This window comes from Micropterus dolomieu, linkage group LG20 (assembly GCF_021292245.1).
Source record: "Micropterus dolomieu isolate WLL.071019.BEF.003 ecotype Adirondacks linkage group LG20, ASM2129224v1, whole genome shotgun sequence".
In the NCBI taxonomy this organism is placed as follows: Eukaryota; Metazoa; Chordata; class Actinopteri; order Centrarchiformes; family Centrarchidae; genus Micropterus; species Micropterus dolomieu.
This window is the reverse complement of record NC_060169.1, coordinates 12,361,911-12,386,339: the sequence shown is the minus strand read 5'-3', so window position 1 is coordinate 12,386,339 and position 24,429 is coordinate 12,361,911. Positions and strand designations below refer to the sequence as shown.

The window sequence follows — 24,429 nt, the reverse complement described above, 5'->3', positions numbered from 1 at the left end:
TCTTATATTAAGGTGTAAGTGGTTCATAAAAGGGTATTTTTAAGTGATATTAGTTCTAAAGAAACCATTCTTAACTTAGCTACCCTTGTGATTACATGGGCCTCATTTTGGCCATATTATCCGAAGTTACCCCTTTTATTTATCATTAAGGAAAGTCTGACTTTTATTCAGTAATACATAATAATACATAATCATGATGCTAAGTAGCCCCAACCTGATATTTATTATGCAATGTTTATGCCCTGATTGGATAACTGTAGTGTAGAGACAAGTTCTACAAGATTCTCTCACACCTGACTCTGTTCAGATAACAGCTCTTGTACAAATGCATACACACAACAGATTAAAAGTATGAAATTAAGGATATAAAATGATGTCCCTTTTTCTCACTGTATGTCTTGACTTTCTTGTCTAACTCATCCTCCTGACTCTCAGGCCCCAGTACTTTAAGGTCATTGAGGAGTGTGTGTCTCAAATTGTCCTGCACCGTAGTGGCACAGACCCAGACTTCAGTTACCGCAAGCGCCTAGATGTGGATTTCAGCCACCTCTTAGGCAAGTCACACTTTTCTGGCAGTTTATTTACAACACATTATATTTCTCTAAAACATAAATGATTTTCATTCTGCTTTTTGTTTTTTGTTTTTCAGAGGTGTGTGTAGATAAAGCCCGAACTGATGAGTATGAACAAAGAGCTTCAGAACTGGCACAGAAGGCAAGTATTGACCAAAAAGCAACTTAGATTTACAACCGACTACATATCCACTATACACTACACTACATTTATTCTAATGTTTTCTGTAAAATAACAGATATTTTGATAATAAAACATTAACACTGTGATGTAAAAATAACCACGACAATTCCTTGGGGCTTGATTTATTAAAATTGTAACACAAGATCATAGCAGAGACTTGAGAGCCAAATATACTCTACTAATATATAAATTTGCAGTCATCGCTTAGCAGAAAATGACATGGATAGCACAGACGAAAATTAAAATGGCAATTTGTAAATGTATCTTTCACTTTCTGTTATGGTAACGTAAAGACACACATGCTTGTGAAACGCGTGAGATCAAATGGATTAGCTGCTGAAATGATGGGTTAGCAGCAGGTTGTAGATCCTGATTAGAAGGATGGGCTCACTGATTGGCATGTGTGTATGGCACAAAGAGTTTTAAAAAAGGTTGAAATTCAATCATTAAATTAAGGTAATCAAGGTAAAATGAATGTTGATTATATAAAACGATTATACCATTAGATTTGAACAATTTTTTAAGGAATACTGCTTATGTTAATTCCTAGTTACATTAATTCAATAACAGTGTGTGCTTTTGTGATTAATTTGATAAGTGTTTCTCTTTTTAGTTTGATGAGGAGTTTCTAAGCAGACAGGAGGCACAAGCTCAGCTGGTTAAGTGTGAAGAAAAAATAGCTGAACTCCAAGCAGAGCTGCAGGCCTTCAGGTCCCAGGTACATGACCTGTATATCTTAGTTTTCATTGTCTGGTTTGCAAATGGTGTTAATTCTTTAGGGGGTGTGAGATGTGAGGAAATACAAGTACAAGCACAATACTCTGCAAAAAAAAATAAATCTAGCAAAGAATGGCAATTCAAATTTCTATTCTTATTCTTATCATGAGATGTTCTTCTTTTATTTTGGGGTGTAGGATGTGGATGGTCTTTTATGCACTGGAGCATGCAGTTTGGTTCTGACATAGAGGCTGCTCCACTGGCTAGCTGACACTAAGTCTAATGAGAACACTGACCAGTCCTCCATGTTGGCCATTTCTGATTCTCTGATCTTTATCCCATAAGAGGAAATTGTTCTAAAAGCAATTTATTCTGACAACCCCCTTCAACCTCACTACTGGGCGACTCTTAAACCCCCCACCCCCCCGCCAACACTCCAGAGAGTTGCTCCCATGCCCTGGCACGGCAAGATAACTACACTCTCAGAGAGGGGAAGAGAACTTCCTTTTTATTTTCCCGATAATTTTTCAATTTGAGAGAGCAAACACAGAATGAATACTCAAATAGTATCTTAGTTCAAATGACGTTGATACATTTAACCAATGAGTGTGCGTGCACACACACTTTAAGTTGTTGTCTTTGTCTGTCTATGTCAGTCTAACTTTCACCAACATACACTAACCTGTACTTGTTAATTCAGCAAAGGTTTTCTTCCCTCTAGAGGCAGTGGCAGAGTAAGGGCCCAAGGCTGACCTTTAGTGTGCGTCTTTAATCTAAAAGTGGTGCATGGATCAATAAGCCATTTGCTCCGTATGATACAATTTACGGAGCCTTGTAGCCCCGGTTATAACATTTGATTTAAGCTTTGGAAAAAACAAATTATTGTGGGTATGTTCTGGACAGAATTTGGACGGTTTATGAGCATTTGGCCAATGCTGGATGGTTGAGAGAACATGCCTTATCCGTTATCTGTAGAGAGGAAAGCATACTATGCTACACACTTGGCAAGTGCTATAGTTTGTCTGCTTCCATTTTTTTATTTCCAGGTTTAGTAATTTTATTCTTTTTTCCTTGAAATGTGAATTCTGTGTTTATTTAATTTATTACATTTTTTTTTATTTATTCATTTTTTTTTCTTGTCCCTGACTATCCAGTTTGGAGCTGTACCTGTGGGTCTGTCTTCTGCCCATGTTGGACAAGCGTCATCTTCCTCAGGATTCCCATCTGGGCCTCCACCCCCTGCTCCGGCCCCTGGGGTCCCAGCTCCCCCTCCTCCTCCCCCTCCGCCTCCTTTACCTGGCTGTCCTGCTCCACTTCCTCCAACTGGAGTGCCTCCACCATTTGGTGCTCCCCCTCCACCCCCTCCAGGGTTTGGGGGTGGTTTAGGCTCCCCCACCCACCATGCGCTGCCTTATGGCCTCAGGCCTAAGAAGGAATTCAAGCCTGAGACCTCCATGAAGCGCCTCAACTGGTCCAAGGTAACAGGGACACTGCAAGGTGTTTCTAATATTTAACCACCCCCATTTTCAAATACGAGGGTGAGATAATTTAGGAAAAACATCTACTACTAAATAAAGCCTCAAAAAATGTATATGAAGTTGAATCAACACCTCACTGACAAAGTGAACAAAAATGTAAACACCGAAAGTAGTATTTGTAATGTAGCTTTATTCCCATGCTATTTAAGTATTTGATTGCAGTATATTTTAGAGGTCTATCTTCAAACTGAGAACTGGTACTATTACATATTTCTGTGTTGAGTGATCTACATTATAACGTAGGGCTGCACGATTTGGAGAAAAAGTCATATTGCGATTATTGTGAATAATAATGCGATTTGCGATTCGATTATAATGGAACAAATGGTAGTATTTATTTACTTGCTTGATTAAGGCTCTACATCTGTCTCTAATTTGTTCATGCCAAGTACTAACTTGTCAATAATCCCATTGTTCAACATTTAATGATTTGCTGTTGTACGTCAACCTTTTTTAATGTCCCGCCCCATCCAGGCTGTGATTGGTCAGTTGACGAAAAGTGACACTGACGCACATGTCGGCTTTATGAAAAGCTGAACATGTTGAACCACAAAAGGCACTGATATAGCTAACGTTAAATGGCCTCCAAGCCAAACACAAACCCTCCTTATCTTCTACCTGTTTTCTTATGTGTCGCTTTTGCTGCAGACGACAAATCTCGGTCTCTGTCACAGAGCGACTGGAGCACTGGCATGTCTCTCGGTGCTCCAGTGGCAAGTCCAACTATGTTTCAAACAATTAATGGCGGGGAGGGGGGTTACGGTAGGTTGTTGTCTTAAACGTTACTCTCACACTGCTCATAAATCATTTTTCTGTTTGCACGTAACGTTATCTGCTCGGTGTGGGCGGGGTAATGAGCAGACTTCAGTGCACACAGAGAAGAAAGTGTCGCACACTTTTTCTGTTTTATTAAATTGCACACTTTTTGCAGTTATGTAATCGCACATGACATTGCGATTGCGATTAGATTTATCGGGCAGCCCTAGTATAAACAGAGATATTAGATTTTTCCCACTGTGCTATATTATGGTTAACAAAAGTTTGAGACAAGAAGCTAAAAATTTAGGCCAGGTATTTTTAACGACCCTTTTTAACTTTGTTTTCTGATGTTCATTGGCAGTGTCTGAAAAGTACAGATGTTTTTCTAAGAATTAAACAACAAGTTCCTACTTCTGTGCCAAGCCAGTTATAATCGAAAATAACAGATGATCAGACGCTATTGTCAGAGCAGCCTTAGTGGTACCTCTACAGATGTTCTCTGCAGAGCAATATTAGTTCACACCACAAGTGATGTTAGTTTGTGGTTTGATTAATAATTGAATCTCAGATGTGTATCAGTACAGGTGTTTAGCAAACTAAACCATATGCTTGAATTTTCAAGTGAACCTTTTAGTAGGACATGAGGAGGACTTATGGCACAGCTGGATGAGACCCCCACATATGGTTATGTTTGGGACAAAGCTGTTCTAAAACTTCTTCAATAATAAGATTTCAGACGTCCAACTATTGCCGAGTGGCTCAGCAAGTTTTTGAGTAGTGACTAAACATATTAATGAGCTCAGTGATTAAACATGTTTTTGCTTACAAGCCCCCCAAACAACCCAGCAGCAGCAAAGCCTTGACATGCTTAATATGATTCCAGTGGGAACTCAAGTTCCATTTTAATGAGCATTTCAGCCTAAATTTGGTCTACCAAATCCTAAGGAAAATCTATACAGTGTCTCACAAAAGTGAGTACACCCCTCACATTTTTGTAAATATTTGATTATATCTTTTCATGTGACAACACTGAAGAAATGACACTTTGCTACAATATAAAAGTAGTGAGTGTACAGCTTGTATAACAGTGTAAATTGGCTGCCCCCTCAAAATAACACATCACTCAGCCATTAATGTCTAAACCGCTGGCAACAAAAGGGAGTACACCCATATGTAAAAATGTCCAAATTGGGCCCAATTAGACATTTTCCCTCCCTGGTGTCATGTGACTCATTAGTGTTACAAGATATCAGATGTTAATGGGGAGCAGGTGTGTTAAATTCGGTGTTATTGCTCTCACACTCCCTCATACTGGTCACTTGAAGTTCAGCAAGGCACCTCATGGCAAAGAACTCTCTGAGAATCTGAAAAAAAGAACTGCTGCTCTACATAAATATGGCCTAGGCTGTAAGAAGATTGCCAAGACTCTGAAACTGAGCTGCAGCACGGTGGCCAAGACCATACAGCAGTTCAACAGGACAGGTTCCACTCAGAACAGGCCTTGCCATGGACGACGAAGTTGAGTGCACGTGCTCAGCGTCATATCCAGAGGTTGTCTTTGGGAAATGTACGAGTGCTGCCAGCATTGCTGCAGAGGTTGAAGGGTCAGCAGGTCAGCCTGTTAATGCTCAGACCATACGCCACACACTGCATCAAATTGGTCTGCATGGCTGTCATCCCAGAAGGAAGCCTCTTCTAAAGATGATGTAAAAGAAAGCAAACAGTTTGCTGAAGACAAGCAGACTGCAGATACATGGTTCCAGTAATCCATGTCCTTGGATTACTGGAACCATGTATCTTCATCACCAGCACTAGCAACCCTTTCACATCACAGAAAATGTTGAAAATATTGCTTAATGGAGCTTGAATTAAATTGAATGAATGGATACATGCAACCATGAATACATTTTATGAATACAGCGATGAATAATTAATAAATGCATGAACAAAGTTGTAAATACAGTGAAAGACAATTGATGACTGAATGAGAACCAGTGTATATCAGATAAAGCAGTGAATGGTGGGAAGATGTCTTCATGTGTGGAAACACACCGCTCAGTAGCTGAGAGGTTACTGGGAAGCAAGACTGAAATACTTTACGATTCCATATTATGATTATATTGAAGGGAGATCCTATTCCTGACCTAGCACTTGTAATCTATAGCATCAACCCTAACATTGCAGGGAAGAGTAAAGTTTAATCTTGTGTTTCTGATGGCCAGGGGAGGGAGTCATAATTGATCCTCCTTTCTTGTAGCCCTAAACTAATATCTAATTAGAATGATGAGTTTTCTTTATACTGACATTTTCCTCTGTAGCCACTATAATCTGTAAAATACAGAGCTACGTGTTAACCAAATGTGCCAAATGTGCCAAATGTGTGTTTTCAGATTCGTCCCCAGGAAATGTCAGAGGGCTGTTTCTGGGTGCTGGCTGATGAAAACCAATATATGAAACCAGAATTACTCAGCAGAGTTGCTCTCACTTTTTCTTCTCAAAGAACAGGTAAGGCTCACGACAGTTTTTACACATGTATTTATTTAATTTCTATCTGCCTGACTTAATTTATTATATAATTTTGTGCTGTTTCAATGTGCTTTACTTTTATAGACACCTTCTCTCAGGGTTAGGACACGATTCCCACATAGATTATTCTGGACAGTATGTTTCTACTCAGCACCTACTCCTTATCTCTCCACTTCACTTTCTCTTCCGTCTCCCTCCTTGTCCCATCTTTCTGGTTCATGACTGTGGCACTTTGGCTTAAATTTTCATTGTGGTTCTAGGGAGAAAAAAATGGAATGGAATGGTTAAGCTGGAGTGGTACAACAAGGAAGAAAAATTTGAATGCGTTTCTGTTTTTTTTGTGTCGTACATGCATTTGTGCTTGTGAGTAGTTGGCCATGTGTCTTCATTGAAGAGGAAATTACATGACAAAGATACAGGCAAGTGTGTGAGTACTTGTACTAACCCTCTAGGCTACTGTTAGCAAGCAAACTGCTTTTTGTCACTTTCAGTGAATGTATAATGATAGAAGGTATCTGCTGGAGTTCAATTTAGTCTAATATTCTCTGCTGTTTCAAGCGCAGGTGGAGGTGGAGGTCTTATAAACGCTAAAAAACTAGAATGCTGATTTCTTTTCAATTAATGTACTGGTGGAAAGGGGTAGGCGATCTGGCCCCCCCAAAAAATTCACAATCGATTTAATGGCAATCATGATCTAAATTGCGATCTTTATTTCTCAAATTTAACATGCCATTTAGCTAAACTTTAAATAGCCTTTGAATTTCTCCATTTGCACCATTAAAATACAAAATTGCGTTAAAGATACTACACAGGGTTCAAGTGAGAAAGGATAAACAATAATATTGAAGTAATGCCCAGCTCTATCTAAATAGACTACATTGTGTATTGTCTCACATCTCATATTTTCCCCCCTTTTTAGCAGTTTTAGTATGGCCTCTTACATATCACTTCACAGTCAGCAGTCCCTAAAGTTGTCAAGCTGTTTTGTATTTTGGTGGGCAATTTTGACTCTTCCTGGTGGTAATGTAAAATGACAAGACACCATACAGTTACATCCTTACACATTAGCATGGCTGGCAAGATAAGGAATATTCATGTACAAGGTTGTTGGAATGATTAAAGCTAGAGCAGCAGGTAGCAAGAGATGTTATCAGTCTTGTCTTCTTCTGTGCTTACTCTATTAGTCCCTCCTCTGATGATTTATTCACATGTCTTGTGTTTGCTTTCTTGTCTTGTCACTGACTCAGCTAGCTTATGCCAGTTTGAATTATTCATCCAGGTGTTATCTACCTGTCACAACACACACACACACACACACACACACACACACACACACACACACACACACACACAAGTGCACCCTTGTTCCTTATGGTCAAGGTGTTGAATAATGGAGGTAGATCTAAATGACAAACAGGTAGATGGAGAGTCAAGCAGATGTTCTCTGACGAGCGCAAAGAAAGGATGTCCATCAGCAGACAATTGTACTTTTCTGTTAGGGTAATGAGCCAGAGCCTGCACAAATTCACGCACTGCATTTTATTGTACAGTAATCATAATACGCAGTTCTCATCATATGAAGAGGCACAGAAAAGCACTGCTGCTCGGCAGTGTGCCGGCCGCCTGGTTTGTTACTGTTCACGGGTAATGCATTTTATATTTGTTGAGAAAGGCATGAAATACTTCACTAATTCAAACCTTTCCCATGGTTTGAGTCCTTTCTCTTTGTTGTGTTCCTCCCTATTTCCTCCCGTCCCAGTGGAGGATGTAGGAGCAGCATGACTGATGTGTTCAGCTGTCAGACCCAGTTGCTACTATTGCCGTGTGTCAGTGATTGTACGTTTATGCATACGTGCGTGTGGGCTTGTCTTCTTATTAACATAGCCATGTAGCATCATGTTCCATCTCACTTAAGAGCAGCAGCATCTGGATCAGCATTAAACATTAAAGAGGACACAGTATGAAACCGTATTCATTCAGTTTTTCTTATTAAATATGCATTTATATCCCTTGAAACGTCTTTATTCTGTTGTTTTCTAAGAGAATCCCTGCCATCCTGTACACAAACTGCTAAGTTTGGATGGGCACTTGGAACAGTTTGTTTTGAGACCAGCACTGTATTTTTGGCAGACCTCGACTTAATCAAGTATGAATAAAAATACAGTTATTTTTCAAAGTTATTATTCAGTGTGTTAAGATAAGAAGATTTTTATTTCATTAAGTAGACATTATATTCACAGTGATAATAGCCTTTTTGGCTACTTTGTTTATCTATTCAGAGTGGAATGTGGGTTTTGGCAAAGGGTCAGTGCCACAGTAACACATGTTTTCAGTGAGCAAATTGGGTGTTTTTCTTTTTGAGCAAGCAGATCAGAGTAAACAAAATGAAATGACCACACCGAATAATAATAGTTGATTTCTGTGCTCTTCTCTCAAGTCTCTGCTCATTAGCTATAAACCTTTGATACAAATGTAATGTAAATGCCATGTTCTAAACAATAAGAATTAATGGAACCTTTCAATTAGGAACAAAACAGTGAGAGGATGTCACTCTGTAATGTTTGTAAGGTTATGTCTTTAGTCTAATAAAGCAATTGTAGCATAGCATTAAGCACAGGAAATGTGACAGTCCCTATTGCATGGTAGAGGGGTAAAAAGAAGCAACCTAAGATGAACACTAGAAATTGTGTGTCAGCTTGTGGATCTTGATTAGTCATGTAAGCATTTGAAAGGTTGCATTCAACTGGGGTTTTAACCCAAGGTAGAGTTTTTCTGTCTTTCTGCTTGCCTTTTAACATCCACAATATCACACATTACTTCCATACAGGGTATATTTTCTTTGACAAACTATTTAGCAAGGCTGTTCTTTACTTGTCTTGTCATAATGTTCTTTCCAAATCTTTCAGGTTCTAACAACTTATGGACAAGATCAGTTCCTGTTATTGACTCTGACAAAATAACCCTTAATTATCGGGCCTGCACAGTGCAGCAATCGATTTTGCCAGCAAATTGCTTTTCAAGTTCATCAGAGGAAGTCAGATAAAAAAAAGTAGTCCCACTCAAATTCAGGTAATTTTTTGTTCATTGTCGTATTGTAATATTGTTTCTGATACCTTAACTTAGGGAGAGATAGCAATCCAGAGTGAGAGACTCTTTCTTCTTCTATGTTTGTCTTTGAGTTTCCTGTCTGTAGTCCATTTTTATGGCTTTATATAGTAATTATGTTCTCGTGAAGACCTCACAACAAATGTATCATCTTGACGCATTCATTTATTTATTGAAAATGTCCTTTCAACTTCCAACTTAGATGGTTTCTTTTTCTACCTCTGCCCTTAGTTGTACCATGTATTCAGCACTTAAAAGTTACTGAGTCTTGGAACAGAAGACAGAATTAGTTCAGTGATATTTGCATGACTGTGGTAGGAAAGCCATGCGAGTGAATAAGAGAGCCAAGTGACTTGGTGTAAAGAGAAAAGATGAGGGGACCCAGAAAAGAAACCCCGAGGGACCCCAGTAGTGAGGCTACAAGGTGTCAGTTGAGTGGCCGGTCTTGAAACCAGACCGGTTAGGGTCAAGAAGGTTGTTCTGGTGGAGATATGCAGAAAGCTAAGTAAGTAGGATTGTTTTTATTTTTTTTCTCAAAGCAGTTAACAAAGTCACTCGGAGGCGGGCGGATTAAGGAGGGTAGAGAAGATAGAAAATATCTTTGGGGATTGGAGAAGGAATTTTGACTGATATTGCAATATGATTTGCGATAACTAGAGATGGGATGATCATGTTTACGTCATTATTCTCAATTTTATTGAAAAACATATTAAAATGAATTAAGGTTAATGTTTTTTGCGGGGATCTGTACCAAACAAAGATGCTTTCTTAAGTCTCTAGAATACGATGTATAGACCAGGACATCTCTGCAGCACAACAATGGAAAATTACTTTTAGCTTTTGACTGATAGAAGTCATAGCAGTGCTTTTCCTTTTTGTAAGTTCTGGTGTGGGGTTGATTTTTAAAGGGATAATTGGGTTTTTTGAAGTGGGGTTGTACTGAGGTACTTATCCATAGTCAGTGTTTTACCTTCAGTAAATGGCGGCCAGCACACCCCTAGTTTGGAGAAGCAGACAGGAGTACCAGCACAGAAGCAAAGCAACCTTCTACTGGTACTCCTGTCTGCTTCTCCAAAGGGGTGTGTTGGCCGCTATCTACTGTACACTCAGTATGGGTAAGTAGCTTATACAAGGCCACTTACTCATATCAATGCATGTGCATGCTCTCTCTTACACATAAATGTAAACTGAGAGACTGAGAAACTGAGTGACGGGGGCTAGACACACACACACACACACACACACACACACACACACACACACACACACACACACACACACACACACGCGTGTTACATGGAAATCACAGTACACAGGAAATCAGGTCGGCTGAGTCAGTGAACTCTTTTAAGTCCCTTCTTAAAACATACTTTTATAGGAGAGCTTTTCCCGATCTTATTTGACTTTATTTTATCCCTTTTATTTTATTGTATTTTACTAATTTTATATTAAATTTTCATGCTCTTATCTTTTTTTTTTGTATTATTCTTTACACTTGTTAAAGCACTTTGTAACTTGTTTTTGAAAAGTGCTCTACAAATAAGGATTATTATTATTATTATTATTATTATTATTATTACATCAGGAGTATTCTGTACATCTGGCCTTTCTTTAGTGTGATGGCACTTTCTCTGCCTGCTGTGGGTTAAGTTAGGTGGGATGCCCATTGCATGAGCTATATTTTGAGCTTCAGCAAGCACTGAATCCCACTTATTTCACGAAGAAATTATTTCCGGCTGTAGAGCTTCAATGTTTGCTGCTTCCTGATCCAAAGATAGGCAGTCGCTCTGCAAGGGCAAATTTCTCTCTCCAATATGTTCCAGTATTTTTGGTAATTTACTGTAGAGTTTCTGCCACTTTGTTGTGGACACCCTAAACCTCTCTTAGCTATTAAGAGCGCTTGTAGACTCTACTCTCCTCTTCAGTCTGGCTGGGAGCAGTTTTCTGAGCTGACTGAAAACAGTTGGTCATTCCATCATTATTTGGCTGCAAAGCCCTTGCTAGTTCCCTCTTTTTCTTCTCCTTACATTTCTGGCTTCCTGATTTATGTGCAGGTCCTGGCATAGCATGGAAATTCACTTCAACATTAGCTAATAGTGATGATGTTGCGTATAAAAAATTACTCATACCATTTTTAGGAGAGGGGTGTGTTTGTTTGAAACATGCTACATTTTTTTGTTTACTATATAACAATAATTAAAATGTTTATTTTTGTTGTTTCAATAAGTAATGGTGAGTATCTTGGTTCTTATATTTAGGATGAACGTGATTATTGCTGCCCCCCACGGTACCCTCTAGCGGCTGGGCCCCAGAAAGCTTTCCCCCACCAATGTGCAGCCCTGAGTGGAAATCTTGCTTCGTGTAAGATGAAGCAGCTGTGAACTAGTGTCTGTCTCTGCAAAAAAAATAAAATAAATCAAAGCATGAGAAATAGTAGGTGTGGAGTGGGTCTGTGTATAGTGATGGGAATGTCAGAAACTCCAGCCAGCCTCTCTGTTTCTCATACTAACCTTTTGAGGTGAGCCTTTTCAGGCAAATTGGAAGGAACTGTTTGAAGAATTCTTTTTTTAGTTCAGGAAGTAACATTTTAAACTCTTGGGGGAAAGAGATTTAATAGAGCCACTAGTACCAAGGTTGATGCTTCTACCACTGCTTCTGCTCCTTAGTCTTTTGACCATTCAGGCAGTCTTATATGATCAGACGTAGACGTTAATCTGCAAGATTTTGCCTGAGCCTGCTCAAGTACATTTTCTCGGTAAACCCTAATATCTATGTTTATTATAATTTCTTCTGGTCTTGCCATTAAATAACTATCCTAACACAGGCCCACCTTCCAACACATGCACACGCATACATGTTTCTTTTTGCCCTCACTTCACATACCTTCTTTCCTTGCTTCTGGCCCTCCCTGTGTGGGCCTGATCAGTTAATGCCATTGCAACTCCAGGCACACAGTCCTAATCCTTCCTACTAGCTTACTGAGATGTTGTTGTCTTCCCATAGTATAGAGCTGAAATGTTATATTATTTTATTTTGCACAGATTCTGTCTTATATCTTTCTGTGGGGCTATTTTGTCATAAACATAGATAATGTGACTAGAATAAATGATTATTAGTGCAATATTTATGTTACTATTTGTTGCATTTCCTCACCCACACAGGTAAAATGACAACAACCCCTGAAACAGGACAAATGCTCAGATGTGTTAAATAAAATAGTTCTAGTCAGTCACGCATTCACTTGCAAATGCTGTGTCCTTTTATATGCTTAACATAACAATCAACTGCTTGCACAGCTGTTAGAATGGAATTTTTAAACTAGTGACCCATACATACAATGATAAAGTTCAAATTCTAAAAATGACTGCTCAGATGTCTTCACAAAGCAAAACTATCCAAGTGAACCTCACCATGCTGTGCTCGTGTTTTTATATTTAAAACCATCTGTTAGATTCCAAGTTACCCCTGTCCAGGAGGTACTGCTCCAGCTCTCTGTCTTGAAGGGTCCGATCCTCCAGACCTATGGGTATTACCCTGTTAGGACTTAGGACTGTTTCAGCTGGTGTTGAAGAGTCTTCCGGACGGCTACCCTGCTTACTCTGAAATGGCACCTGACTGAGTAGCCCTAGAGTCTAAAACCTAATACGTTGCACTTCCCTTTTCTCATTCACTGTTACAAAACGGAGAAAGGCTCCAGCTTTCTTCTTTGCGACCTGCTAGCAAGAGTGTTGGGATCTCAACATATTTGACACATCCAACAACCTAAACTCTTCAATGGAGCTCAGCCTTTTATTTTTCTGAGAAGGCATAAAAAAAAATTAATCGTACAAACTTCTTCAGCAATATTTCGGAATATTTCTCTTATTCACAAATAAGCATTTTGTGGGCTCACTGTAGCTTACATGTTAAGATGCCAACCATGGACAGTAGTGTCCCTGGTTCGACCGGTGAGCTTTGTTGAATCTCCCTTTCCCCCATTTCTTTTCATCTCTCGTTTTATAATAAAAGCATATAAATCCCCCCAAAAATACTTGACAGGAATAAATAAATAAGCATCCCTGCTTAACAACTTACATGTAGTATATTGTATAAAAGCTTTTACCGACAACTTGTAAGCTATCTTACAAGCTTAGCAACAACTAGTGTGCTGTTTCAAGAACTGCAAATGACAAATGAAGAGTTTTTCTTCCAAAATGTTACATTCAATGATATATCCACATATCCATATATAAACACTGAACAGATGACCCCCAGTATTCTTTGAAAAGGCTTTGTTAAAGTTGTGCCTTGTTCTTTGACCATTGATTATAGTATTTGGTAAACAAGATATGCTATATGCCATAGCTTTCAGGTTGAAGATGAATAGTGAGGGATTAACTAAAGTTGATCATTAGATCCAAGAGTGAGTGTTATTTCATTGCAATTAATGATCTCAGAATATAAATTGAGTATAGTTAACGATGCTACAATGTCTGCCCCTGAACTCCGAGCTTTAATATACTGCCTTGACTTCTGAAGACTTTAATTGCGGTCTTCGTGGATAAAGCTTCGTATGATGAGGGTGGAGCCCGTAAGGGTATGGTGGAGTCCTCTTTCTCAGAGCTTCATCAAGGAACTTCAAAAGAGAGAGAACTTAAAGTGGCATAAGATGTAGCACTATTGTAATTCATTGCAACAAATTGTCTGCTGACCCGTGTAGTGAGTAAGAGTGAAGAGACTGCAAAAATCCTCTTTTATGGTGATGTCTCAACCTTCATGAATGCACACATACTAAATGGAACTTGTGCTCTGTTTTATGGAAGTATTTTTTGTTGAAAAACAAATGAGGACTTGAGCCGTGGAATTTATTTGTGTAGAAAATATTCACACTCGCATCAAAGAATTCGAAGTAACTGAGAATTTTCTTTTACTTATTTCAAGCTTGTGGATTTTTTTTCTCTCTCACAAACACAACTCAGAATGTACAGTCTCAGATTCTTAGTTGCAACCTTTCAAATCCTATTCTACACATCACAAGTGAAATCCACACGAGTTGTTTCTACAATCACTGCTGTGAATGTGGGTCAAAACGCATTCACAAATGTATTCAAATGTGACAGACAAGATCTCTCATAGGCAAGTCAGTATGTTAATACATGCAATGAGAGTAACAGATCTTTATAATATTATGTTCTATTTAAGTGAGAGAACCAAGGCTCTGACCTGTGATGTCTGATGTGATTGTGAGACTGTCATTGACTACTAATATCATTGGTGACTCAAATCACTCATCGCTGATAGAACGTTAAGAATATTGCTGTGAATTGACAGGCGTTGAGATTCTGTAATTCTCTGTGAGTATAAGAAACTGTGACTCTGCTCTCTTTCTACTTTTGACAAGGCTGTTATTGTGAAGTGCATAACAATGATAATTTCTCTTTTAATATATACACAATCTCTGTCTATGGACTGTAACAATCAATTTATATTTAGTGTTGTGCTTTCTGTTGTCTTTCTGCTGACAATAAAATGTCTGAAATAATGCTTACTTTAAACACCACTAACCAGTTTTTCTTCTTTCTCTTGTTTCCTCTTTCTCTGTTTCTCTTCCTTTCTCATCTTGCTTTTTCTTAACTTTGTTCTTGCAACTTGGCTGCATGATCTGCCTGCATCTTTGCTCTGGAACAGAAACCAAAGGTTAGTTTATTTGTGTTTTTTTTGCTGTCGCCCATTAGTTTTTTCTCTCCTCAATTCACAATACCAGTTTTAGTTGTTTCCACACTTAATCTAGATTTTAATTTCAATCTTTTTTTGAAATTGTAACCTTCAGAAAAGTCAGGCAAAACAAGTTTTTTTTTATTTAGCTATTAAGGAAACACAACCACTTTTGGTATTTGTACTGAAATTATTTATTTAAGTACATGACAATTATTAAATAAAACTAAGGATTTCAGTCTCCCAACATATATCCCTGAATGCACCTAACAATCACATAGTTATGGGGTCAGGCAAGTCTCATATGCCATAAATAAATTCAAAAGTTATTAAGTTAAAGTTTTGAAGGGATTGTAGAAAGCAAATGCCAAAACAGAACATATTGTGACATATTTAAACAGCTGGGACTGAAAATAAGCCCAAGTAAACCCAAACAAAAGTCACTTAAGTGAAATATTAGAAAATGAACAGAAAAAACTCAACATGAACAGAGAGTGCTTGCAAGTAAACAATATGTGTGCAAAATGTCAGCCTCCGCTTGACCTGGCTGAACTATCAGGCACAGTAGTACAGTTCGTGGCCACTAGGCAATTCGCCTCTCGCTTTATTTTCTAGTGGTGCAATGTGTGATAACTTCTCTTGCTTGTACTGTTTCAAACTAGCAAGACCGTTCATCCTGTTTGCTCTGAACTAGAACAGGAGTATTAGAGGTTCATTTGAGAATGCGTTGCACATGGATGGACTGCGTTTCACACAGCAGTTTAAAGCTTTATTTCTTTCACATCTGACCGGACATTGCCTTCTTTCCCTTAACAATGAGTGTGTGGTCTGTTCTGTCCTGTGTCAGTGACAGAAAACTCAGAATTATGAATGTTTGACTTAATGGGTGAATGTGTTGGTGGCCTTTCAGTAAGCTCTTACAATAAATGTCAATAACTCTTTTAATTTGCTTCACTTTATACTGTTACCTTAAAGCACAGGCCACAGGCTAGTTAATAATTGACATAACATTTGGCCTCATTCTTGGCTGAGACTGTTAAGTATTTTTAGAATTTGTGAGCTTTTTTGGATTTTACAAAGAATGTAGCTTCAACCTACCTGTGGTTGGCATTCATAAAAATCAACTAGTAAGAAAAATAACAGCATTGAAATGAAAATGAAGACTTATAAAGAATTGTTTTGTGATCAAAACATATAACTTTTAATCACATTTGAATTGCGATGTACCCAGAGCTACACAGCCCCAAGTGTTGACCCTTTGGAATGGCTCTACTCATTAACAGTTATTTATCACTGTTTTTAATATCATAGGACTAATTATTTATTTGAAATATGTACATTGTTCAACACTAACATTTGAAAGGCAGAGAAAGAAACACCACTTTTTACTCAGCCTTTTATCTTATTGGAACAGAAAAGAAGAAAAAGGAAGAAACAAACAAGTAAATGTGGTGAGTGGACACCCGGAGAGAATGCTGACAGCTCTCAGAACTTTCAGGAGTTTCTATGATTTCACAGATAGCCTCTGGAGAAGCTCTTTCAGATCATCAGTGTCAATAGATGAGATAAAACATGTATAGCAGGGCTCTCCTGTGGGTGTTTGCAAGAAGAGAGGGTAAAAATCACACTGGCAGGTGGGAATTGAGGGATATGTGGATCCTGTCTCCCTTTTTTCTGTACTACTTATGTCACATCTTATCTTGTGTTTTATTCAGTTCTACCAGCAGTGAGGTTACTTTTTTTTAAGTTTAACATTAAGGGGGATCAGTGGAAACAAACGAGTAGAGTCCTGCCTCTCTCCTGTCCTTGCCAGTTCTCTGTGAAAAGTAAAATGGGATGGAGCAGATTAATGGGGCTGCCTAAGTCACATGATAAGCTATATAAGGCTTTGGCTACACACACAATTCATATTGGGATAAATTCATAGTTTCCCATAGAAAAACTTAAATTAACCACCCTTATCTTTTATGGCTGCTTATTGTATCTGACAGCTATATGGTATATTCGATAACATCACTCATTTTGCTTAGTTATTACATTTTGTGTTATCTTTCCTTTTAAATATATATAATATTTAACGGCAATTCAATTTGACCTTGTTTAAATTACTTTATTGCTATTACTGCATATTGCAAAATTTCTCTATCTTTCCCACAACATCAAACAAGCTACATTTTACATCATAATGTAATAGTAACACATACTGTGTATTAAAATCCTATTTATGTAACACAGTATGAAGGAAATATGAGATACATGTTTCTTGACATGAATAAAAAGGTTTTAGTGCTTTAATACCTGGTTCACCCCCAAGTCTATAAACTATTTACTTTTACCTGTCTTTTCGTTATGCACACAAAAACATTAATTGATCCTTTTAAATCTTGATACAGAAATTTGGCTTTTTAAGGCCTTTCCTGGTGAAAGGATATGATTTAATTTCTTACCAATAATATGTCTTCTTCCATATGTGGAGATGAATGCGCTTGTAAAACGTATATGTTACTATATCGATATATTCTGTCATTCATAGTCTAAGTGGAAGTATCTTAATTGGCATCTGGAATAAACCAGGTATTCCTTTCCATCTCTCTTTGTTTATCATGAGAGGGCAGAGAGATAAATTTATCGCCATAATGCCAGGGAAAATGACCAACACCATAAAGAAAGCTGCCCTTTCCCGTGGCTTCTTTTCAGCTAATAAATAACATCCAATTAGACGAAACCCTCAAAGATCACAAAATCAGTTTGCCATTTCTCCCCAGGATACAGGCATCTGCTAACTACCTACCTCTACTCCAAAGTCACAACACTGCAATATGAGAGACACAAAGACAAAAACACGGAAAGGGTGTTGGGGAATTCAAATGTTAAAAATTGAGTTTAAAAAAAAGAAATGCATTAATAACTTTTTTAGCAACTCAATATTGCCTGTCTTTTTTATTTTAGTGATGTGAGTCAGTTTATTGATGCAGACATGCAAAGATTGTTATGATTGGGTTGTAAGCGCATTTATCAGCTGTGTATACTACAATTGCAAAACACACCAGATATTATCAACTAAATTAGAGATGTTGGATATTAAATAATCAGAATACTACCACTGCCCCCTAACAAGTGAAGAGTATTAAGTACATTTTATTTATTCAACATAAATCCACCATTCCATGGTTTCCTCAAAGAAAAGTAATCATACGTGATGCTCTATCTGTAGGCTACACTTGATAAGTTCGGATTTTTATCTCAGGTATTTTTTATAGGAAACTAAATCCCTGTTAATAATAAATAAAGTGCTGGGACTACTGTACCTAAAATGTAATTTTAATCACTGTGACTAACCTGTAGCAAATAAAGCCTATTGTGGGCTTTTTAAATTGTGTCCACCAAGGATGTAAAGGCATACGAGTAGGAGCCATTATACATGGGCGGGGGACATGTCCCCCCAACATTACAAAAAATATGTTTTGTCCCCCCCACTTTTTCCCCGGTGATTTCGGAGTTGGGTCATAGCCAGGCGGTTTGAATGACTAATCAATCAATTAATCAATCACACACTCCGCATCCGACATGATTAAACAGTTGAAACGCGGACAAAAATCATAGGCCTATAGAAAACATGTGACACAAGGGTAGCCGTGTTGGAAAGCAGCCTGCCTCGCTCTTTAACAAGCTGGCAAATAAATACGTATCCTATATCCTGTTGTTGAAAAGAGCATCGTTTTCTTTTGATGGATATTAGTCTGTTTTTTTTTTCCACTTTGGTTACCATTTGTTTTATAGCGTTGTCCGACGGTGAGTCCATAAACATAATGTTGCCTTTACGTATTTGGCCTTTACGCTTCATGCGTAAAGGCCAAATACAGCTTCCTCTGTATGTAGGTTTACCTGCTTCAACAACGAGCTGCTCCTGTGTTACTACCACAATAATTGTTTGCGTTGTGAAGATTATTTAAATGCTTTAGGAATAATCAGATTGTATTGGCTTCCTGTGCTATTGCAAAGCAAGTGGTTTGGTTGGCTACATGTCCATAAAAAAGACACATGCAACAATGGTGTCTAGGCAGCAAGCTGATATTTTAAAGTGATCTTATCAACACCTTCATGGAGATTTAAAAAGGAAAATAATTGTTTTAAACAGAAATAGCTTAAGATAATCAACCAGCAAAGCAAATTGCATTCCCTAGAAATAACCATGTTGCAGCTGTTTCTAACCAGATGAACAGCAGATGAAATATATTATTACACTTTTACTTGAGTAGGTTTGTAATTTTTTCCTCTAACTTTTTATGGGAGTAATTGTACTTTTTCTTGAGTAAAGATATTGAGTACCCTACCTGCCACTGACCAGCGGCACCAGTACTAGCGCTGACATGAAAACATGAGACAGACAGCAGAGATGAGGGCAAGAGCAGAACAGAGTCAAAGCCAGCACAGGCCAAAGCACCAGTTTATGGTAAGATTCATGATGATATGGCTTATGTATTTATTGTATTCAATAAGGGTGTAAGGATAACTAAAGTGTTAGGATAACTAAATACATTTGTACTGTGGCTAGCTGCTGTAATTAGCAGCTGTTCCATGTTTTTCATGGTATGTAGTCTGTTTTGTTCTAGTTATATTATACTGTGTCTCTCTGACCCTCTCCAGTCTATTCTCCATCTTCTGTCACTACAAAGACCCTCTTTCAGCCACACTTAAAAGTACATTCCGTTTTCAAAAGTCATTATAAATGAGCATTTAAGTGCTTTATTTAAAAAAAGAAAACGGGGGGGCATGCCCCTGAACCCCCCTAGCATTTCAGCGTCCCCCCCCAGGTTCAAAGTCGCTCCTACGCCCCTGTGTAAAGGTACCAGTTAATAGGGATTCACATTAACAAATATATTATAAACAGTGTAGAGAGGAGATTTTTACAGAAACAAGTGAAACATGCTTCACTTGATAAAAGAACTTTGCCTGCCTGTTAAATGCAAACATTACAGTATGCTGGTGGGTAACAATATGAGCAAATACTGTAGTTAAAAAAAGAAAATTTCCTTACAACTACACTTACTGTATTTATCTTTTACAGCTCTGTAATACTCCTATAATGAATATGAATCACTAATCAATCAATAATTACTTAATTAATTTATCACTAAATCCCTAATACATATAACAAAATATTTGAAAAAATTGCTATAGTAACTTGCCATTGGCAAGTGTTTCCCCCCAACATAAATACTTTTGTAAATGCTCCGTATTTGTATAGCGCCTTTCTAGTCTTTTCCTCACCTCAAAGCGCTTTTACACCAGATCTGCATCACCATTCACACACATTCATACACTGAGCCTAAGTGCTCAAACAGAAACTAACATTCACACACATTCATACACTGGCGGAACAGCCACCAGGGGCAATTTTGACTTTTGATTAGGATATCCTACCTTTGGTTATTACAGAATTGTGAAAAAGATACTGTGTGTATAAAAAGCTACAGAGCGAGTGTTAAAAAATGTAGCACTGGGGCAGTAGTTACAAAGCAATCATGGCACAGTGGCATTTGTGTGGTGAGTTATACAGAAGCTGTGAAAAGTAGTTTGTGCATTGTTTGCTATTGTAAAGCTATTCATGTAACGGATAGGCACAAAAATTGCATTAGTTTGATTAATGCATTGTAATCCTAATTTTTGCCTGAAACTAATTAATTGATTAGTGTTGGTGTGCTCTTCATTGCCCTCATGAGTACTTTGTCATTTCTGTGTACTGTACAGGTTTATAACTTATCAAAAGTTATTTAATTAATTAATGGATTTTGACGTTGATGACCAATTAATCACTGTACAGTTGCTTTGAATCAGTGTAGGGAATCACAGACAACTGCAAATGTATATCGTGTGGTGTTATATAAATCAGCATGAAAGCTTCTCAAACAATAGGTAAAATTTTAATGAATAAATTGTTAGAGGTGAGGCCATGGGTATTTAACTCTTGAACAAGGTGCTTCACGAATGTCCCCCTTTTTTATGTTTCTTGCCATAGCATTAAGGCTGTGTCCTCAGTGGATGTCAGACTCCCCAGATCAGTGTAGCCTGCTGAGGAAGGACATGCTCTCTTCCCACTGCTTGCGTACTGTACGAGATAATTAGACAGCCTATTTCCATATGGTTATAATAGCCTGGGAAAGAAAGCATATTCATGTGTGCTTTATCAGTTTGCACAAGCATATTTGGGGGCATACATGATGGAAATGGTGATTGTGTGCGGGAGGGGTCAAGCTCTAATGGGTGATTGGGTGGTTGATTGGTTTAGGAACATGCATGATCAAAAAAAAAAGTCAGACTGATGTGGCACATTAAACAGTTGTCATTTAAGCCGATGCGTTAACAGGGCCCTTAGGTAGGGGTGTTTCTTAGAATAGCAGTAGCTTTTGTGGACTGCTGTGCGGAGAACTTGGGTAAACACCATCATAGAGGAATTGTGAAGAGATCGAGAGCTAGAGGAGGTTGGGTTGAAAGGATAAAAAAAAACAGTAGTTAGGTGGGCGTAGATGGTATTTTTTAAAACAATGAAATGCCAGAAGAAACCTTTAAGAAAGTCAAGTATATGTATTTATAGAACTTACAGTAAAATGTTTTTTTATATGATCAGTTATTGAGTTGTCTTGAGCTCACGACTTAAATTACCAAATTACCATAATCGCTTCAGCTGCATTTAGGTAAAAAGAATTTGTAATTTAGTTAAAGGTGTGTGTGTATGAGTCTTGTTGTCTTTACTGAGGGTATGAGATAGAATTAACTGCTAAGACTTGTGCAAAACCAATATAGTTTGTTTTGAACCACTCTGAGGATCTGAGGAAAGCAGCAGGATGTCCGTCTCACGCTGTCTTATAGTTAGTATTGCTTTCTGTTGGTATATACTGTATCTCTTCACATCAAATGGACTTCCTCTCCTGAGTGTGTCTCTCTCACGCTCAGTGTTGCTTGTTCTCCTCTTTTCTGCTTTTCTCCCACTCTGTTTATGCTTTTGCTGTGACATTTTGAAGAACACCATTAGTTCTATAATGACTTTTCATGTGGCTGCAGAAAATTTGTGCCATTATGAGGGATCTCATCAAATGCAAAATCATTAAAGGCTCTTTTCATTGTTGTTGAAAGGGAAGGTGTGATCGCGTAGTACACACAGTGAATAGATGGCTTTTTTTATTTCTTTCTTGCAATGTCCAGCCTACAATTTTCATATATGCCCATAATGTTTCTGACCGCATTCTAGTTCAGTAATACTGGCACCTGCGTATGGTACTTTTACTTAAATCCCTCTCCAACACACCTACTACCTGGACCTCTGACGGTGTCCTGAAATGGAAAATGTCACATGTCACGTGGGCCTCAAACACCCACACTTATTTTCCTCACCGGCTCTTTGCCTCCTTTTTCCTTTTTTCTTTGTGTGTGTGGTTCAACTTCTTCTATTTTTCTGCTTTCTCTTTCTCCTCCATTGTTTTCCTATTTCTCTCTTCTGCCTCAGTTTCTCAAGCATCAGCACCTCAATGTTTTCCCAATTTGTGTTTTTATGTTCTCACATCACCAAAGTAATGGGCTGGCTCGTTAAAAACATATTTGCTTCCGCGACTTTATTTTTCTGCTGTGATTTCTGAACCACACGTGTAGACTTGTGTGTGTAGGGCGGGGGAAGTGCTGAAGGGGTGGGCGCAGACATGTTTGCAACAGAACAGGGAGTAAAAAAAAAACAGGAAAAATGGCAAACGACTTCAGAGAATGAATGATTTAGGCTGCCATCAATCCAGTGAATAACGTGGGAGATGTTAGGGTAGGCTTAACAACTGCTCAGATCGGACTGGTGCTGTCACATAGTGAAATGAAATGGAGATAATAATGCTTCATACCTATGACAGAGTAGTCAGAAAATACTCATTTTAGTACACACACACACACTTGCATACACACAAATTCGGAGGCCATTGGTAGGTCTTCAAGAAGCCTTTAGAGGGCACTACTCCACTGAGAATAAAGCTACTGGTAAAACTCATCCCCACAGGCCAGTACATACTGATTAACAGAGGCTCCTAATCAATTATTAATCTTTTGATGTAGCGTCAATAAATTCAGTCCAGGTTTGCGAGTTTATTTTGAAATGCGTGTTCTTTTTGTAGGGTATGTTAGTTTCTTTGTGAAGAGCAGTGGACTGGCATGTTGTAGACACTGATGCTCGTGCAGGGGCAATTTTAGTGGTTCAGATTTAGAGACGGTCTTTGGTATAGTAGGAATAAGGGGAGGCGAGGAGAGAAAAGCCTAATGAAGTCTGTTAATTTGCTGCTATCAGAATGAAAGTCTCAGACTAATTATGGCCCTGGGTCATCTAGTCTGGATCACAGGGAGAGGTGGCCCTGCATGGTTCACTTTGATTAGCTCACTCACAACACAGCTCCTCACTTCATTACTCTGATCTCCCTCTGTGTCTCACACTCACTGGTACTCACACTGCCACAACTCCGGATGGGGATGTGGGGGGATAGTCCGTGTGCAAACAGACCAGTCAAGCTGTCATGTTAGTGTTGGTCAGGATGGTGTGTGCCTTCATAAGGCGCAGAGGGAAAGGTGAGGGCAGGTGGGGTATATAGTCCAAGTAGCTGCTGGACGTTCTGGATGTCTCTTGTGCTTTCAGTCAGGCTGACTGAAGTTCATGACTTAGCTGGATCAGAACCATACAGTGAGTCAACACTCAAACCGTGCGCCTTTGACTGTTCATCTCCCCTCTGTTGACTGTAGAGTTGACAGATGTGTCAGAATGGTGGATTTGTTCACTTGCTGCAGACAGCCCTCCCCCTGTGCATCAGATGTCTCATAGTGTATTTTGCTTGAGGCAATGCTCTGTGTGTGTGCGTGCGTGTGTATTATAGTATATGTGCATGTGGTGTTTGCACATTGAATTTCAAGGCCCCATATTATCCCTGCTACAGAAACTCCCCTAATAGCAGTGATTTAAACTTTACCTGCATGGCTGCTTTGATTGGCTATTGGAAACAACACAGTGATTTAATTATCCTTTGGAGATTGCTACCCTCTCAACTTTCCCCTCACTGTGTAGGGGGAAGAACGATCGTATCAGTACAGCAGCATGCCATAAATAATGAAGTCTCATCAGGAAGTAAGATAGTTGGACAGATATTTGATAAAATGATTTATCACACACGCTGCGGTCAGTTCCTCACTCACTTGATAAATTCTTAGATGTTAGAGATGGAGGAGATGTTTTATTTATTTATTTATTTTTTCATTTGACATTAGTGTTAGTATTTTGTGCGTGTGCAAAAAGGAGGGCTGTTCCAGTAATGTT

The 24,429-nt window shown here is 38.5% G+C and overlaps 2 protein-coding genes across 10 annotated transcripts in view; one reads left to right on the top strand and one right to left on the bottom strand.

Moving 5' to 3' along the window:
- The window catches only part of LOC123958874 (protein diaphanous homolog 3-like), a 63,475-nt gene extending 48,368 nt beyond the window's left edge, over positions 1–15,107 (top strand). The window contains exons 13-19 of one of the 4 annotated variants that reach the window (XM_046032581.1): positions 436–554; positions 650–714; positions 1,370–1,474; positions 2,628–2,951; positions 6,161–6,275; positions 9,203–9,365; positions 9,633–9,771. In XM_046032581.1, coding sequence (XP_045888537.1) covers positions 436–554; positions 650–714; positions 1,370–1,474; positions 2,628–2,951; positions 6,161–6,275; positions 9,203–9,339 — 865 coding nt within the window. In that variant the 3' untranslated portion in view covers positions 9,340–9,365; positions 9,633–9,771. Of the gene's footprint in view, positions 1–435; positions 555–649; positions 715–1,369; positions 1,475–2,627; positions 2,952–6,160; positions 6,276–9,202; positions 9,366–9,632; positions 9,772–11,659; positions 11,782–15,068 lie in introns of those variants that run through there. The other 3 variants (XM_046032582.1, XM_046032583.1, XM_046032584.1) reach the window with 3 other exon arrangements.
- Positions 1–24,429, bottom strand: part of LOC123958873 (protocadherin-9) — a 311,831-nt gene that overhangs the window by 219,453 nt on the left and 67,949 nt on the right. The window contains exon 4 of one of the 6 annotated variants that reach the window (XM_046032579.1): positions 12,281–12,319. The exons of 4 other annotated variants lie outside the window; for them this stretch is intronic. In XM_046032579.1, coding sequence (XP_045888535.1) covers positions 12,281–12,319 — 39 coding nt within the window. Of the gene's footprint in view, positions 1–12,280; positions 12,320–21,164; positions 21,185–24,429 lie in introns of all 6 variants that reach the window. One more of the 6 variants, XM_046032576.1, reaches the window with a different exon arrangement.